General features: G+C 41.9%; 2 protein-coding genes across 2 annotated transcripts in view; one reads left to right on the forward strand and one right to left on the reverse strand.

Moving 5' to 3' along the window:
• Positions 1–14,720, reverse strand: part of ZZEF1 (zinc finger, ZZ-type with EF-hand domain 1) — a 54,293-nt gene extending 39,573 nt beyond the window's left edge. Inside the window, exons 1-13 of the mRNA XM_010006060.1 lie at positions 14,715–14,720; positions 13,735–13,879; positions 12,466–12,660; positions 11,300–11,471; positions 10,015–10,214; positions 8,780–8,990; positions 7,219–7,335; positions 6,461–6,639; positions 5,310–5,408; positions 4,120–4,211; positions 3,047–3,195; positions 2,255–2,366; positions 883–1,100 (exon numbers count right to left, since the gene is read on the reverse strand). Of these exons, the coding sequence (XP_010004362.1) occupies positions 883–1,100; positions 2,255–2,366; positions 3,047–3,195; positions 4,120–4,211; positions 5,310–5,408; positions 6,461–6,639; positions 7,219–7,335; positions 8,780–8,990; positions 10,015–10,214; positions 11,300–11,471; positions 12,466–12,660; positions 13,735–13,879; positions 14,715–14,720 (1,895 nt within the window). The remainder of the gene's footprint in view (positions 1–882; positions 1,101–2,254; positions 2,367–3,046; positions 3,196–4,119; positions 4,212–5,309; positions 5,409–6,460; positions 6,640–7,218; positions 7,336–8,779; positions 8,991–10,014; positions 10,215–11,299; positions 11,472–12,465; positions 12,661–13,734; positions 13,880–14,714) is intronic.
• Positions 14,721–17,195: 2,475 nt separating this feature from the next.
• Positions 17,196–17,727, forward strand: part of LOC104396243 (neuferricin) — a 10,115-nt gene continuing 9,583 nt past the window's right edge. The window contains exon 1 of the mRNA XM_010006061.1: positions 17,196–17,445. Coding sequence (XP_010004363.1) covers positions 17,196–17,445 — 250 coding nt within the window. The remainder of the gene's footprint in view (positions 17,446–17,727) is intronic.

Consider the following 17,727-nt stretch of genomic DNA (forward strand, 5'->3'; position numbering starts at 1 on the left):
TGCTGAACCTTAAAAAGGCAAAGAAAATGCAGGATTGGAAAATTTATACAGGACACATTTAACAAAAGCACATCCCTGAGCACTGGGCTTTAAGCAGCCTAGTCTTCTATAAATTTGCAGCTAACATGAATTCCAGAGTAAGTTCTTTCATGAATATTCCAGTGTTTAAATGTGACAGTTCATTATGAAGTCTTCCCCTTCACAGAGCTACTAACAAGGAATCTCTCTTCTTTTTCAAGATGTCTTGTCCCCCATCCCTGTCTTCTACCACCAAAAGACTTGACAAGCTCCACCTCTTCATCTAATTTGATTGAAAGTAAATGATGACCAAAAGGAAACTGTCCATGGCTCAGATCTGAAGCTGCAAACATGAGCAAAACATGGGTTTGACATGTACCCTCAGAAGTGGGTACACCAGGCTGACATACATCAACACACACCAGCTGTATCTCTTAGCTGCCTATGCCTCATATTTACAGAATTATTGCAGATAAAAGGAGGACATGTTTTCATCTAAGCAGCTTTTCTAGCCACCTCCCTCAGGACCTTTCCCTGTGCTTGCTTCAGAAACAGCTGCATTATCTAACAGACAGCAGAGGATCTTCCTGCTACGCCCACTGCAGGCACCATTGTAACCTGGTGCTGAAAAATGGTTCTTAACTCTCTTCTGGACCCAAAGTGAGCATATTCCTAGTCAACTTCACTAAACACACACAGAATGCTGTGTTTCAGAAACCTTTTTTTCTCCACAGCATGTTTTTAACAGTCATTTGCACCTAGAAGCAAGACTTCTCTTTCCCCATTCACAACTCCTGTCAGCACAGCCTTATTCCTTTCAGCATGGTACAGAAACGCTTAAAAAAAGAACCAAGGGCTAAGAATACCAGGTCCTGTGCCAGCTGCTGGATGAAATGAAGTGTCTTCAGGAGGAGAGTTGTGCCACAAACTGTATCCTCATCAGTTTTCCTGCACTGCAAGCAGTTCATGGTGCTGCTGGGCTCCTCTCGCACAGGCCGGAGGTAACCAAGGACATTCAGGCCCTGCACCCCGAGTCGCTCTGCTGTGTCTTGCCTTGTGCACAGGAACTTGATCATCAAGTACTAGAAGGATAGAAACACAGCCCAAGATTGGGTGGTAAAGGTTAGGACCAATTTGGCTTGTAAAAGATAAGTGCAGGAGGCTGCTGCAGGTGGGGTGGAGGGGACAAGACTTATTCCCTGGCAACCACCCCCAGAAGTTTAAAATGCTGAGCCTGAGATTCAGGGTGAGCTTGAACTCTTTTTACTTCCAAAAAAAAAATCAGTGTGATGGTTCTGTGACCTCTACAAAGTTAATTCATTCACTTAGATCCATTTACTCTGCATACTCTGTTCCTTGGCTCTACAGTTACAGCATTTTTGCAGGTTAAAAAATTATCAGCTGCATTGAAAAGCAAGCAGGGGATCAATATTTAAAACATTTCTGCAACCTGCAACAATGAGGCTGCAGAGCTGAAGGGAACAGCAAGTTCTGCCATCCAAATGTGCTCAGTAACTCTGCAGACTCCTAAGTCTCAGGCACTCAGGGTCACACAGACAACAGCAGAAGGTCTTAGCAAGCAGGGACAGTTTTAGAAAAATTCCCAGTTGACTTAGAACTGTGCCACCACTTCTGCTAATTGCCACAGAATGAGAAAGGATTGGGGAACTATGCAACAACTGACTCCAGAAATGAGGTAAATGCAGGGCCTGAAATGTTTCCTACTTCAGCACTACAAATCAAAACTCAGTAAAAACTCCTGAAACAATAAAGTCCCATGTTCCCCAAGGAAATCAACCTAAAACTGCTTGTACCTTAAGGAAAGGGGCCCTTAAGGATTGCAGAACATGGCTCTGAAAGAATAAATGCTATAGTTATGCAGCAAGTTAAGTAAGTCTGTCTAGATATTAGAATAAAGCAACAATGTCAGCCTTTTAAAAATATATTTCCTCATAATCAAACCAGTAGTCTGTGCTTTATCCCATCATTTTGTGTTAAACATGATCCTGAAGCACCATTTCCCTACAGTTATCTGTGCATATATACAGAGAAACAATTAAAAAAACTCAGAGAAGAAGAGTCAAATCATCCATTTAACTGTAAGCCCATTGACTTTTACCTCTCCTTGCACAAAAGACAAAAAAAAGGTTGTTTATTTCAATTGGCATTAAAACAAAGCAGAGAGATGAGTCTCTGCTCCCTGAAACTGAACCAATGGATTTTCATGGCTTCTTACTTGGGCAATTCTGCATTTCTGCATTCTGACATCAACTTCATCCCACTCTTCTTCCACTTCAAACCAGCCAATAGGATCATCATCTCCCAAATCATCACACGAACAACTGCTTCTATATATAAAAGAATGGAACCAAGAAATAGAGCTGCAGAGCTGTTGGTATTTCACCCAAGTATTTTTAGGATGCTATGGCTCTAAAGATGAGACAGAGACAACACAAAGTAATTTAATAAAGGCTCATTAACATATGATCTTGCTATAAATTGTTTCTGTCATCAGCAATCTGCACCTCAAGTGGAAAGTTTGTTATATGCCTTTTTAAAGAGGTCTTTAAATCAAGAGGCTGAAGACAACAGTTATATACATATTTCTTCAAATGCATCCAATTGAAGCTCAATAAAATCAACAAACTGCAATTAAATCATGCAGCATTTTTAACTCATTTGGAACAATGGACTCAGATTTGAGTACAGGAAGTTCCACCTCAACATGAGGAAGAACTTCCCTACTGTAAGGGTGACATAGCCCTGGGACAGGCTGCCCAGAGAGGCTTGGGAGTCTCCTTCTCTGGAGACTTTCAAGATCTTCCTGGATGCATTTCTGAGTGATCTGCCCTAGGTTTTTTTTGGTCCTGCTCTGGCAGGGGGGTTGGACTCAATGATCTTCAGAGGTCCCTTCCAACCCCTGACATGCTGTGATTCTGTGACCCTCAGCATTTCAATTGGCACTGCAAAAAGATCGAACAGAAACTTTCTTTTTCCATTCATTTGTTCCAGAAAAGTCCACCTGTACCTGCTTTTTAAAAATTGCTTGAATTCCCGCAGCTTCCACTTGTCATAACTTTCAAATCTCTTGAAGTGTTCCTCTGCATGGAACTTCTCTGAAGCACAATTATAAGCAAAGACCAGCCCACACTGGGCCCCGATGGCACCTCGACGCACCTGAAGAAGCAAATCCAGAGCAAAGGGGTTGAAAAGCTGACAAGGCAAGATGTGCTGCTTTCCCAGGAAAAGAAAGATCATGGAAAGAACTGACAAGAGGGATCTCTGGAATGGCACTTGTCACCTCCAGAAAAATGAAACAGGTTCAGAGAAGAGTAATAAAAACTGAACCCTCCTCACGTACATGGTTAATATTTACTACGTTTATCACCCTAACATGGAAGTTCCACATATTCATGCACATTCTAATTTTGTAAACTGAATTTCAAACAAACAAACAAAACCAACCCCAAAATGCTGCATCCCTGTGTCACCACACTGCAAAGCAGCTCAGCTGTCTCTCCAGCTCCAGTTAGAATTGACTTGCCAAAAGTCCATCCATATTTAATCCTTTTTGACACTGAAATACATATCTTTGTTCCAGGAATTAAACTACTTCTTTGCCTTACCTAAATTAATTCAGGTGCAGAAATCTCACTGAAGTTTTGTCTTGGCCATCACATTTAATCACAAGATCTTGCTTTTAAACCAGATTAAAAAAATCACACGAGGTGCTCAAAATACATGTCTATCAAAACAATTTGTAAGACTCTACATTTCATCTGAACTCACATGGTATTTATCTTTAAAACTGCCATTCACAGTCAAAAAACTATTTTAAATCTAAGATCTTCCAAATAAATCCATACCCTTTAGAGAAAAAACATACACTGGCTTGATTAAATTGCAGGGTACAGACAAAAGGAATATGAAATAAATGCCTGGAACACATGGAATAATTTAAGACCTACCTTTCCTTAAGTTCCCTTAAGGTTTTCCTTTAGTGTAAGTGATAGGGGTGATGAATTTCAAATTTCTGTTCATACAAAAATATCCTGATTCAACTCTACCACTAGGGAAAAAAGCAACAGAGGAACTACATACCTTTATTCTAATTTGTGTCACTTGAAATGCAGATTCAGTTCCAGTAGAAAGAATGATGCTTGCTCTGGTTTTCCCAGTTTCCGTCAGAAAACCTAAAGCAGCAGTGGGAATAGAATGAGGTTGGAAGGACTGCTGGTGTAAGGGGTTTGAAAGAGAACAATAAGGTTGTGGACTAAGGGGGGAAGCAAAAACATGATGTTTTTCTAGTGAAATGCTCATTAGGAAATGTTTCCAAATAGAAAAGACAAGTTAAAAGACTGTGTCACATCAGTTCACACTCCCACAGAGCACACACTGGTCCCTCCAGCCTGTCTCTCTCTTGGGGCTGCAGCACTTGCAGCTCTTCCAAGAGTGTTTCCTCATTAAAGATTATTGGTAATTGCCAAATACAACTTGGCTTCGTGGCTCTGTTCACTGATACAACTCACTGCTCCCTAAACTGCCCTGAAACAACACAGGACAATCCACAAAATAACTGAAGAATAAAATCCAACACCAGCCACAAGCAAACAAAAGGGTAAAAGAAGCATTTAGAATGTGCCTGATTTTCTCTCACAGGAGCATTTATTTATCAGGAGCACTGCACATCATTTTTTAAAAAAAAGATTAGGTGGCATTTCACTTCAAAACAAGGTCAAAAAACACCAACCTCTGCCTTTAGGGTGCACCCAGTAAACAAAAACACTGCATTACCAAGGCTTTCAAGAATTAATAGTTACATGCAGTCAGTGAAAATTTCAATGATTCCCACCTTATCTCTCCATCAATATTTGGGAAACTAGCAGTGAGTGATTCATGACTTCCACCCACATAATGTGCTCTACTAGAATTTTTTACATGGAAGTCAGCAATGAGCTGTCACAAAGAAGATCAATAATTGCCCACAAAATCCAATGGGTTTGGTTTTTTTTGGTTGGTTTGTAATGACAATAAACTTGGCTCCTGAGAAACCCACCTTGTTGTAAAACCAGGATGGACATGTTGTTTTGGTGGTGGTGTGAGGTTGTTGTTGTGTTTTGCTTTTGTTTGGGTTTGTTGGGGTTTTTTTTACAGATCTTCCATATGATAAAACTATCGAGCAGTATCAAATCTATATATAAATGCAAATCTATATATGCAACAGCACCAAAGCCTTGTTAACAGCCTTTGTGTCTGGTCAAATATTCTGGATTTGAAGTCCAGGCTCTTACCATCCCCAGTCCATGGCTCTAAAAGGAGGTTTTCAGGCCCTGATTTGTCTTCTTTTCCCTTTACATCACACGCTTGCAAAGTCAGTCGTAATGGTTTCCCTATGGAAGAAAATTAACACTTTATCAAGTTCATCAAATAGAAAGCCTATTTTCTAGGCTTTAAATTCTTCACACACAAAACAAATGAAAACAAAATAACAATACTACGAGCATTTTAGCATTGTCAGAGAAAAAGAAGAGGAAGAAGCCAAAGTATAAGAAATACTGTAATCTAACATAACTAAAGTTTAAGATATGGACAGAAGGGCAAGGAAAATCATGGCATCAAATAATAGCTCAACTTTTTGCACATCTTGGAATTCACAGTGCATGAAATACCACTCTTGTCTGGCAAAAAAAAGCAGTGGTTACTCCAGGACAAATGAAACAACTTGCAAAACTTTTGAAAGTAAATACTGCTACCATAACTATCATTGATGTATCATTAATGTACTGTTTTGGCACAAGCCAAGAAGTCCTGACAAAACATACTAAAGGGGAAAAAAAGGGAAAAATTCTTCATGAGACACTAATGATAAAATCTCAGATGTTGACACCTGAGAAAATACAGCTTTATCTAACAGTCAATGCAGTGAAATCTCAGCCCTTGTACCAGACCACACACAGCTCTACCCTTATGACATGCTCAGATTTATAAAAGGCAAAATAAAGGATTGTAAATAGATGCTAATGACATCACATGTAAAACACATCTCAAACTTGTGCACTTGCATATGTCTGCAAGAGACACCAGCAAGGGAGGCTAAACATACAGGAAAAGTGTGTTATTGGAAGAAAAAAAAAAATCTGACATCATTTGACTTTTACACAATCCAAACACTGTCACCATCTTGAAATAGGAGCCACTACCTACAAAATCCATGTTCCCTCCCTCAAGATGATGCTACCTGGTTCAATTCTTGGATCACAGAAAGTTGATCTAACCCCCAACTTCCAGGGCAGTTCAGCTTCACAGGTTGTATCTTCTTGGTAAGAGTTAGTACCTTACAAGCCTTCTGTATTTTTAAACCCCAGCAGAACAAGTAAATCCACCAAAAGCTGAAAACTGTCTTAACTGTGCATAATAAAGGATCCAGCAATTATTAATTTACCATATTTATACAGCAGGTTCTGTCTGACTGTTGCCATGGAAGTGATAAGTGAGGAAGCCTTGTACGGGGTGTCCAGATGATCCGTGATTGCACAAAGGGAACTTATCACTTTGGCAACACTCCCCCGGGCTAAGGCAAAGGCCAAGAGGGTAAGTTCAACCTCTGGAGTAGTACAAGAACTGGGGAGGGGAAAAAAAAAAAACAGTGTGAGAAGAAAACTCAGAGACTTGGTTTTAAAATAACGCCCACATGGAAAAATCTACGGTGCCCGTTTCTTAATGTCTGTTGACTTTTCAAGATATTAAAAAAAGAGCAGGGGACTAAAAATGAGATATATTTCACAGAATGACAGGCTGGTTTGGGTTGCAAGGGACCTTCAAGATCATCCAGTTCCAACCCCCTGCATGGGCAGGGACACATCCCACCAGACCAGGTTGCTCCAAGCCCCATCCAACCTGCCCTTCAACACTGCCAGGGAGGGGGCTTCTACAACCTCCCTGGGCAACCTGGGCCAGGGTCTCACCACCCTCACAGGGAAGAATTTCTTCCCAATGTCTCACCTAATCTCCCCTCTTCCAGTTTTAATCCATTCCCCTTGTCCTCTCACTCCCTGCCCTTGTCCCAAGTCCAGAGCCAGCTTTCCTGGAGCCCTTTCAGGCACTGGAAGGTGCTCTAAGGTCTCCCTGGAGCCTTCTCTTCTCCAGGCTGAACTCCTAAACCACTTCCCAATACATCAAAACACATCAACACCATCTCACCTTGTTATTCTTATAAGGAAACTATCAACTTCTTCCAAAACATTTGGAGATAAGAAGCTTGAGAAGTCTGTAGAGCCTGGGGTTAGGGACAGAGGTGGCATGTGCTGCAGTGCTTTCCTTGTAAAAAGACAGAATATAACATCAGAAACCAGACAGAACCAGAGAAACCAGCCTTCTAAAGTTAACTGCATATCTGAATCTTCATGCTTTTTTCTTTTAGGTGTCTACAAATAGATTCTGAATGCAAAAAATCTATCTACACAGAGAACTTGTTCAAAAGGTAGAACCAGTATTGCACTCGAGGTGGGGAAAGTTCAGTGATTGCTACATAATCTTGAATCTCAGCTTCATAATCTCAGATTTAATGAGACAAATTAACCAAGGCATTTTGAGTTAAATCTCTGACAGCATTAGAAACATTTTAGGGTCCAAGTACTGCTTCATTTTTATTAGTTCCAGAACTGAGCAAGAGCCTGTTAGTAAAGGGAAATTCTAAATTCTTTCAGAACAAGTATGGAAGCTAAGAGAGAAAGTTGTTAGTTCAGATGAGAATTCTTGTTGGATTCCCTAAAATACTGTCAATATTAAGCTGTCTTAAGCAGGTCCATCAAAGTCATTCTATTCAATACTAAAATCTGAGTTTCCAACACAGTTCCAAACACTGGATTTTAATTCCTGCATGGATATTGGAGTCAAGACTTCTCCTTCATAACATTTTTTTTAGGCTTTGTTACCTTAGGATCCATCTTCTATTTATAACAAAGATATAAACTATAGCAAGAATGAAGGCTTCCAGTTTTAGCAAAGCTTGGAACTATGAACCCTCCTCAGACATATGCATGTATAAAGTTATCTTAACTTTAAAGAGGTTTCCCAGATGACACAAATTAAGGATAGGCTTGATGGACTTTAGCCTACAGCATTCATTAACCTCATGACAGCAGTGCTCTTAGGTGGTGGGATCATGTTAACTAAGCTCTATAAATGTTGACGTGGGTGTGTAGAGATTTTATCAGGATTCCAATCCTTCAAGTCATCCAGCAGAAGTGTTTGGCAGTCAAACAAGGAAACATTACACAGAAAATGGCCAATCACCACAAACATCTGCTCAGAGACACTGCATAGGCCCAACTCTTTTCCCCACACAATCCATGACAAGGCTCTAGGGAAGTAAAAATTTGCTGAAAGTGAAGCTAAAGGAAACTCCTGTCCTAAGTGGAAAGTGGCCAAGATCTAGAATTAATTGTTAGTTTTATTGCTCAACTTTAGGTTTCTCTACATTATTACAAGTCAAACAATAATTTTGACTCTTCTGTCATGGCTTAACAACCAGATCATCTACAACATGTAGGAGAATCACACTTGTTCCACTCCATGCACGTGGATAAAAGCAGAAATATGAAAACATAACCAGTGTAGTAGCTAAAAAAGATCCTTCAACATCTGAACACAGGGAGTGGAAACCAGCTAAACAAGGTGGATTAGTTTACAAAAGCTGGAAGGGTTTTTACAAATGAATTCATTCATAACTGACACACGGTGGTGGAAGTTGAGGACTTACTGAGTATTCTGTAAAATGGTGTGGACAAATGCTGGATTTGTCTCCATGGAAGCTGTGACCAGAGAGGTCAGCAGAGACCAGTACCAGATAGCGGAGGCGTCGCACACAGAGACTCCCACCTTCTTCACCCTCTGGTAACCAACAGCCCTCAGCCCATGGATTCTGGTGTCACATCCATCACTAAGGCAACGTTTGATGTTTATCTGTACATCTGTCAACAACAACAAAAAAGAAACAAAAAAAGAGATGTATTTTTCCCCTCTCCCCTCATTTCTTCTGCTGGATTAGGTCTAGAAGAGTCCAGAGATTCTAAATAGTAATTACAGATAAACCTCTTAGAAAACCAGCAGCAGGTAAGTAACAGTGCCCACCATATGGAGGAAACTGGACACACATGGTTCTTCACTGGACACCCTACATTTTGAAAAATTTAGCCTTTCCATGGTGATCCATTATTTATTGTACAGCTAGAAATTAGGAAGAAAGTAGTAAAGGACCCTCAAAAGTGGGAACTAAATTATAGATGATTTCACCAGCACCTTCATACCTACTCTTGGAAGTGGTGGTGGAGGAGACAGAGAATATAAAAATTTTCCCATAAGCTCTTCAACATTTTGCATGGCTAACCTTGTCCCAGTTACTTTTGAGGGAAAACATCCTTGCTGCCTGTTTCTGTGGCAGTGAAAGTTCAGCTTAGTAAGAAGCATCTATTTCAACTAAAGGGACAACATTTCTGAAGCTGCTGAAACCATCTCAGGAAGGAGCAGCTTTCCTCCAGTTGATTCCAATATAGCACCCCCAGGTTTACCAGACTTAAAAATAACACCACTTTAAAATTCTTCCCAGAAAAACCTGCTTTACAAAAGTCATCTGACCAACTTCATAGTTTGACTAACAAAAAAAAGTTGCTCAGAAGCAGATTTTCTTGCTATTACCCAACAAATGCTTTCACTCTGCAAGCAAAGATAGTTTCAAATTGCCCAGTGCCTTCAAATTGAGGCTAAAACTGCATCTTTAGCCATTCTAACTCTTCAACATTTAGCCCAAGTTCGAGAAGACTCTGGTAGAAATTAAACTAATTTAATTAATTAAACAGCTTCCCTGACCCAAGGACAAGCTCAAAAGTTTCTGCTCTAAGGGCTGACATTTCAACACATCATCCTATGATTAACCCAACCTTCCACCTCCAAAAAAAGCAACAGAATAATATACCAAGGGGATCTTTATTGACTCACACATCTGACTAATGTTAGCGTTTTCCAACAGTGTTACGTAGCCAGTGATATTGCTTGGAATGTGAACATTTCGGACCTCCTGAAGACTGCTGGCATTCCTCCCCACTGCCACTGTCACCTGCTGTGGCATGTAGCTCTGGTCATTGGCTGCCACCGCAATGGACAGATGTCTCAAAACAATATCTGGTTTCATCTTTAAACTGAAAAAGAAGAGCAAAGTGTTCTTGCAAGAAGTTAAGTCAAGCGCTTCACTCTCGATGAACTTTCGCTCAGTTTCCGCCTTCACAAAAGTAATCATAGAATCACAGAATGGTTTGGGAACTTAAAGATCATCTAGTTCCACCCTCCCTGCATGGTCAGGGACACGTCCCAGCAGACCAGGTTGCTCCAAGCCCCATCCAACCTGCCCTTCAACACTGCCAGGGAGGGGGCTTCTACAACCTCCCTGGGTAACCTGGGCCAGGGTCTCACCACCCTCACACTAAAGAATTTCTTCCCAATGTCTCACCTAATCTCCCCTCTTCCAGTTTTAATCCATTCCTCCTTGTCCTCTTCCTCCCTGGCCTTGTCCCAAGTCCCTCCCCAGCTTTCCTGGAGCCCCTTCAGGCACTGGAAGCTGCTCTAAGGTCTCCCTGGAGCCTTCTCTTCTCCAGGCTGAACAGCCCAACTCTCCCAGCCTGTCTGCAGAGCAGAGCTGCTCCAGCCCTCAGGATTATCTCCGTGGCATCAATCCACTGTAATTATCTAATGCTTAACTGGCATTATCAACCCTGTATCAGGCAGACAAGTTAGTAAACTTGTAAATGACTTAAAAGACAGTCACCTCTGGTAGTGAGGCTGAAAAATTTTCTATTGTTCAGCTTTCCAGATGAGAATTAATTCCTCAGGAATAAAAACGTAGCACCAATAACAACCAAAAGGATTTTATTTTTTACATATATATTTTTAGATCTACTACTAAAAACCACTACACATTTCTGTTGTGTGGAGCAGTAATTTTTCAGACAGTGGCAAAGTGCTTCTATCTGAGTACTAACCACTGCACCTGTACCACAGTTTGGAAAGCTGAGCTACAAAACAAGGCTGTGCCAGGGACAAGCGTTTTACAGGTGAACACTAACTTGGTGAGTTGGGCCTTTAAACTTGGAGCATGACTTCTGCTTTCAACTGTATTCATCTGTCACTCATTAAATGGTTTTCAATTGCACCCCACTAGCTGTAACTGGCCTAAGGACTAACTAACTAACTACTCCAAAGCTCAGCTGGCCATTCCCCTGTGGCTCACCGTATCCAGTGTGAGCGAGCACTCCCATCCGACTGCCAGAAGGATGTTGTTTCTCCATTGGTCATCTTGTCAATATCTGCAGAATTGGATGAGGTTTCTATGTGGGTATAGCACTTTGTGACAGACTTCAGCTTGTCTGACTCCTGATTGCCATTCAGGTCACTGGGGTATTCTGCCAAGAAAAGAAATCACTCAGAACATCCCTATTTTGCTTGTTTTTTAGAATGATTATGCCTTTATAATCATTATCTCATGGAAAGCAACTTGTTGGCACAGAACACAGCTCCTGAAGAAGACAGACAAGTTGTATTTCAGTTGGAATCACAGTCATCTCAATCTACCACAGGCAGTATGAAAGCACCTACTCTGCCTGGAGTTCATTATCTCCTCCTTTTATTACTGGCATCATCAGTGCTGTATTATTGTTATGCCAAAGTGCAAACAGATGAGAGGAAAAAGTAAAATATGATGGAGGAAACCTCAATTCAGCCATTCTAGGGAAGGGACAAAGCAGACTGTTTCTCCCAAGTAACTCGATCTGTTTCAATAAAGGTGCAGGGATCTGAAAATATCAAGTCAAGCAGTGAAAAAAAGGAGTCCTCTTCTCTAGGGAGACAACCAGGACAGTCCCAGATGAAATACAATAACAGTTTCACTTCCTCCAGCCCAAAATGATAGTACTGAACATTCAGCTTCAGAAAACATTCCCTTTCACATGGGAACTAAGTTTCCAGCAACTAGTAGAGATATTTGACTGAACAGAGACGGTCACAAATCAGCAATCATCCTTCTGAAACAGGTCAGAAGATTAAAAACATCCAAGTCTGTTGCAGAACCACATCATAGAAAGGTTTGGGTTGGAAGGGACCTTCAAGGTCATCGAGTTCCAACCCCCCTGCGTGGGCAGGGACACCTCCCACCAGCCCAGGTTGCTCCAAGCCCCATCCAACCTGCCCTTCAACACTTCCACAGAAGGGCCAATATGCAGGTTGCCAGGCAGTTAGGAAATCAATGTATGTGCCTCAAACAATAAAAAAAACCAAACCACTAGAACATGCAGATGGAATTCACAAAAAGTCATGTCTGTGAAACAGAAAAGGAAGGGGTTTCTTCTCTCTTCAAGTTGTGATTACACTACCAGCCTGAAAAACCCAAATATTACATGCCTCTCTCCTTCAGGAGAAGTCGATCTAAGGAATCCTTCAGGACAGAGGACCTCATGGTGCAGATGTTGTTGAAGTACTCCAGCACTGGGTATGGGATGGCAGAGCTGGAGATCCGGTTGCGGTGCAAGAACCTCAGGATCATGGAAGCGTGAAGACCAAGACGCTCTTTTGATTCAGAAAATATATCAATAAAACCTAGAAAGAGACATTATTTCTCTATTTGTTGCAACAACTCTGTTGACCAAGTCATCCTTTTCCCCCCCCTCTGGCACAGGAGCCAACACTGGAACCACCTTCCACCAGATGAAGTGGCTCAGGTTTGCATCCTCTGCAGCAGAGCTGCGAAAGGTGCAGACAAACATTTTTGCCATTGACTTGAAGCTCCTGAAGGGGTTCAAAATCTTGGTTCTTATTGTGATTTTGCTGTTCCCAAAGTTCCAAACCCTTCATTTAATACCAAGGTGGAAGAGATGCTGCTTGGCTAACGAGCTGATGTACCCACATCACTCTCCTTCAGCTATGCCAAGCAGCTCACTTGGGAACTGTGGGTTGTTCCCAAAGAGGTGCCTAGTGCCCTCCACCCACCTGGTGAGAAACCTCAGCTCCTCAACAGTGGGCTCTGAATCCCAGTGCATGTAGATCCATGGAATAGTACCCCATAAGTACCCTCCTCTGGCTGGTCTATTAGCCAATTCTAACACTTCTTGTCTGATCCTCTGAGGCAAATCCCCTTTAGCCACTTATCATCAAAAGCTTGGAAGGAAAGTCAGTAACTGATACTTAACCCAGAAATCAAATTCTGGACACTGACACTTGCCAAATTACAGGCTATAATATGTCAGTTATGTCTGAGCAGGATTTCAAATGCTTAATCACAATAAAGTATGTGACTCATCAACTGAAACAGACCCAGTGGAGGATTTATTCCCCCAGTTACCAAGCACAGTATTAGTTAGACACTCCCCAGAACTTTACAAGGAGCTGTTTTCTGTCTGTGAGCTAAACCAAACAAGGATAAGCAGCTCCCCAGCCACCCAAAGAAGAAAATACTGGTTATTTATTAAAATGAGTTAGCTGGATGTCATTATGGGATATTTTACATTCACAGCAACTTCACTTTTTTCATACTAGACAAGCAAGGATGACTTGGAGGATGGTTTTCAGAAGATGAGGACAAACAACATTATGAAAGCAGTATATTGAAGCAGCTCCCCTTTTACAGGGCAGGACAAATGGGAAACCATTTGTTTTGCCACCCTGTTCTCATACCTGGAACGAGTGAACAAGCTTGCAGCTGCCTGATGACATGGCTAAGCTCCCCTTGAAGATTAGCTCCACTACAATTCTTGAGAGCCTCCAGCATATTCTCCACATCCACAGTGCCATCTCCTTCAGCATCAAACTGTGCAAAGGCCTGAACAGGAGCAAAACCAAGAACATTGATTTCAGCGTATTTACTTGAAGCAGAAATTCAAGTTATTTCATAGAAACCAGAGCAGTAAACATTGTAATACCACTAAACAAAAATCAAAGTAGTTTTTGTAGCATTGAATTCATGACAAGAGGAAACAGCCTGGCTGGACTGTCCTGCTGTAAAAGTGAACTGCAGTTATGCTTAGGTGGACACAGCACATCATCTGTACCAGTGAATCAGCAGGATCCAGGCACCAGCATCTGTGGCTATGAAGAAGATGCTCACCAAAGAACATCTGACAACCCCCTCCAATAAAGGGTGAGTTTGCTCTAAAACCTGCACCCCCCAGTGATCACATCCACTCCAGCTCTTGCAGGTTTTAAATATTTTCTTTATTTAAGAATATTGCTTGAACTGTGTATTTCCTTCCTCCTACACAAAATACCAGTTCAGCACAGTTTGTCAAACTACCTGTGAAAAAGTTGGGAAGTATTTTCTTTCCCTGTAGAAGGGGGCCAGCTTTATGAACTTTGACCTTCAGATGAATTTTTAATATAAAAAGTTGTGTTGATACAACTAATTCATAATGTTACTGTTGATAATGTGTTTAATATAAGAAGTACTTTAATATACTTTAATGTTTAATATAAAAATCACCCAGCTATGCACTTCCCATCTTTGTACTAGCAAAAGTACATGATATTTTTATACAGCTGAGCCTATAAAACACAACAAAGCTCATAAACATAATTCATTTTTTAACTAGGCATTGCAGAGAACTCATGATTCAGGGACACATAGCTATAAAAAAAAAAAAATCCACCTCTCTTTTTACACTCATATTTGATTTTGAAACAAACTTCTGTTTAATTGCTAAAAAACCCCACCCTGAACATCTGCCAAAAAAGAAATGCAATACTTGAGGAACACCCTTTTTTTTTTTCCCCCATATAAACTGGGAAGGCACTGATAAAAGAGGTTTCTTTCCAAGCAAGTCTTCAGTGTCCCAGTGAACTTGGTATTTCAAGTTCAGCTACATAGCCAAGCAAATTTGGCCTGTAAGAACACACAAGTACCTGACACTGCTCTGCAGGAGGAACCTCCTGCTTGCATCTCTGGGTTTGCTACCTGATTATCCATTTGAATGCACCATTAAAAGCACTGTCCTAAAGAGAAAGAATCTGACATGGTTGGATCAAAATAACCTGTCAATTAACCATGACATAATTACACCACTTAAACGAGGGCAAAGTCCTCAGAAGACAAATGTCCTACTAGCTGACTAAAGCCCCAGTGGCACTTCTGCAGCACAGAGCTGCACTTTAGCTTAGATGTTTGATCAACTCTTGGTCACCACCCAGCTGAGCCCATGCTGACAACTACCACCTGTTAAAAAAATCACTTTTAGTGCAAAAAGGAGCAGTTCTGGGCATCCAGGAGGTACCACAGCCAGTGCAAGTGGCTGGTGCTGGGCAGCAGGTCAACACCAAAGCAAAACACTGAGAAGTTTTGCTTCAGGACAGCAACACAGAAGGAGTTAATTTTAACAAAGATGGCTCAGTGGCCAAAACAATCCACACCCCTCTTGCCATGAGAGGACTTTTTCTCCTCACATTTGAAGTCACACTGTGCAATCCTTAAAATACAAAGTGAAAAAGTGGGCAAGTTTTGTGATGTTGTCTGGTGAAAACAAATGACAGACCAGAGGCTGGGTCTCCTGCTAGCTACTTTAAACCAGTTTCTCATACTTTGATGTAGTATTGTGCAGTATTTTGCTATTTTGTTTTTAAACTATGATTGCAGGAGGCTGCACCAACCCTGGAACTCTAAAACAATTTTTTGAACGTTCACTGTAGCTCTGCATTTGACACAAAATAGACACAACCTCTGCTGCTCAGAGAAGCTGCCCTGTGCAATGGGCAAAGCAAAAAAGAAATAAAATCAGTATGTAAAAGTGTAATCAGAGCTTTTGAGCAGTGAGAACAACTTGGGCCATGATACAAATGCAGTAGCAGCTTTACAACCCAGCTGCATTCTGTTCCTAAATCAAAGCATGAAATCCCCACACTTCTTACCCATGTTCAGCCATGAAGAAACACAAAAGAAACACCTTTCCTGGAAAATGATGGCCAAGGTGATTGCTAGGAAACATGGCACATGGGAAAACCACCCCCTGATCTCACAGGCAGCTCAGGAGTCAAACAACAGGACAGAATATCTGAAGTGTGAGATGGGAAAACTGTATTTCATCCCTCCTCCTCAGTAGAACTGCAGAGTTAATGTCCCAGGCTAAGCTGGATGTATTACATGAGAGCTGCTGGAGAATTCATGAATAAAAAAGGATTCAGATGCTCAGTTTCTCCAGAAAACAGTTTGTATTTAAACAGAGGGTCGTTTTACTCATAAAGCATTCAAAGTATGTGGCTCACAAGCCCCACACTGAGAGCAGAGAAACTTAATGGGCAGCTCAACACACTGTCTCTGCCAGGATCCTGTAAACATTACAAAGTGGAGCCTGTTAACCTGCCACCCACAAACTACCTTCTCAGCAGTGTAAAATACATCCTGGAAATCTAAAACACTCCATACAGTTAACTAGTCCCAGTTAACAGAAACAACGACATCAAGGTTTTCCACACAACTCCAAACATCTCCACTTTGCAGGGTGAACTAGATGTGACCACACATCTGTAACATGACAAATCCCTTGACAAGTTTTTTCCCCCACTCCCAAGAGCAGGGGGGGAAAAAAAAACCCAACCCAAAGCTCTTCATGCAAAGGAGGATGTGGAACACAGACAATCCTGAGAGCTCAGCTGTTTGTATTGACAGAAAGAAGCCTGATGCACTAATTTCACTCTTGCTGTCATGACAAATGAAGAAGTGTTCTATATTGGCTCTTGTCAAGGAACTGGAAGCAGCATTTTAGCCAGCTACTTAAAACAGGCTGGTATAAATATGCCTCTCTGGAAAATAAAATTAATCTCTTCCCAGTTTCCAGCAGCTTTGTTAATATCCCAACACTGATTCCAAAGAGCATCTGTAGGATTTAACAGTTTACCAAGTTATTCTGCTACTCAGGAGCAACACAAAGCCAGAAGGAAGTCACTGGTGAGGCTGAGGAACTGCACACAGCAAGGAATTCAGCCGTGACCACTTTCTCAGCTGAGTGTGAAATTCCCAACAGGGAATTCTAATGCCAGCTACAGAGTAAAGCTAAAGCTTCAGTGTTCCAGATGTTCCCCGTGGCCCTTCCCACAGCAGAGAGGAAACTGGGCTCTTCCATTAAAACCTTTAACCTGTGGAGGGGGAAACCATGTCACACCACTTCCTTAAGAGTTTTCCAACAACTCTTCCTCCTCAATGGGATACCGACGAGCTACCCAACCACTTCACTGCAGGTTTTGAAGAGCAACAAGGGAATGAAGTCTGGTCAAGCCTAGACTGGCTGGTACCCTCACCAAGCACCTCGGGAGCTGCTGCTGCAAGAACTTCCCACCCCAGCGGCAGAAACATCCTGGTCAACACACATTTTATACCGTGCCGAGCACGATCGGCGAGAGCAGGTGATTTTATTTCAGCAAGATAAGCTGCCAGCCCCCCTCTCAGCAGCACCAGACACATTTCTGCCCGGCCTGCAGAGCTCCCTCTGCTCCGGCCCATCCTCCCGCTCCCCGGGAAGGGCTGCGGGGGTCACCCCGCACCAAGGGGGCCTGGACAGCCCCTTGGCATGAGGGAGATCCCCCCCCTTCAGGGCTTTCTCCTCCCTCTTTCCACCCCATCTACCCAGACTTCTCTCCGCAGGGACCATTTTCCGCCTCGCCCCGCCCCGCACAGCCCCTCACAAC

This window comes from Chaetura pelagica, unplaced genomic scaffold (assembly GCF_000747805.2).
Source record: "Chaetura pelagica isolate M959 unplaced genomic scaffold, ChaPel_1.0 scaffold49, whole genome shotgun sequence".
NCBI lineage: Eukaryota > Metazoa > Chordata > Aves > Apodiformes > Apodidae > Chaetura > Chaetura pelagica.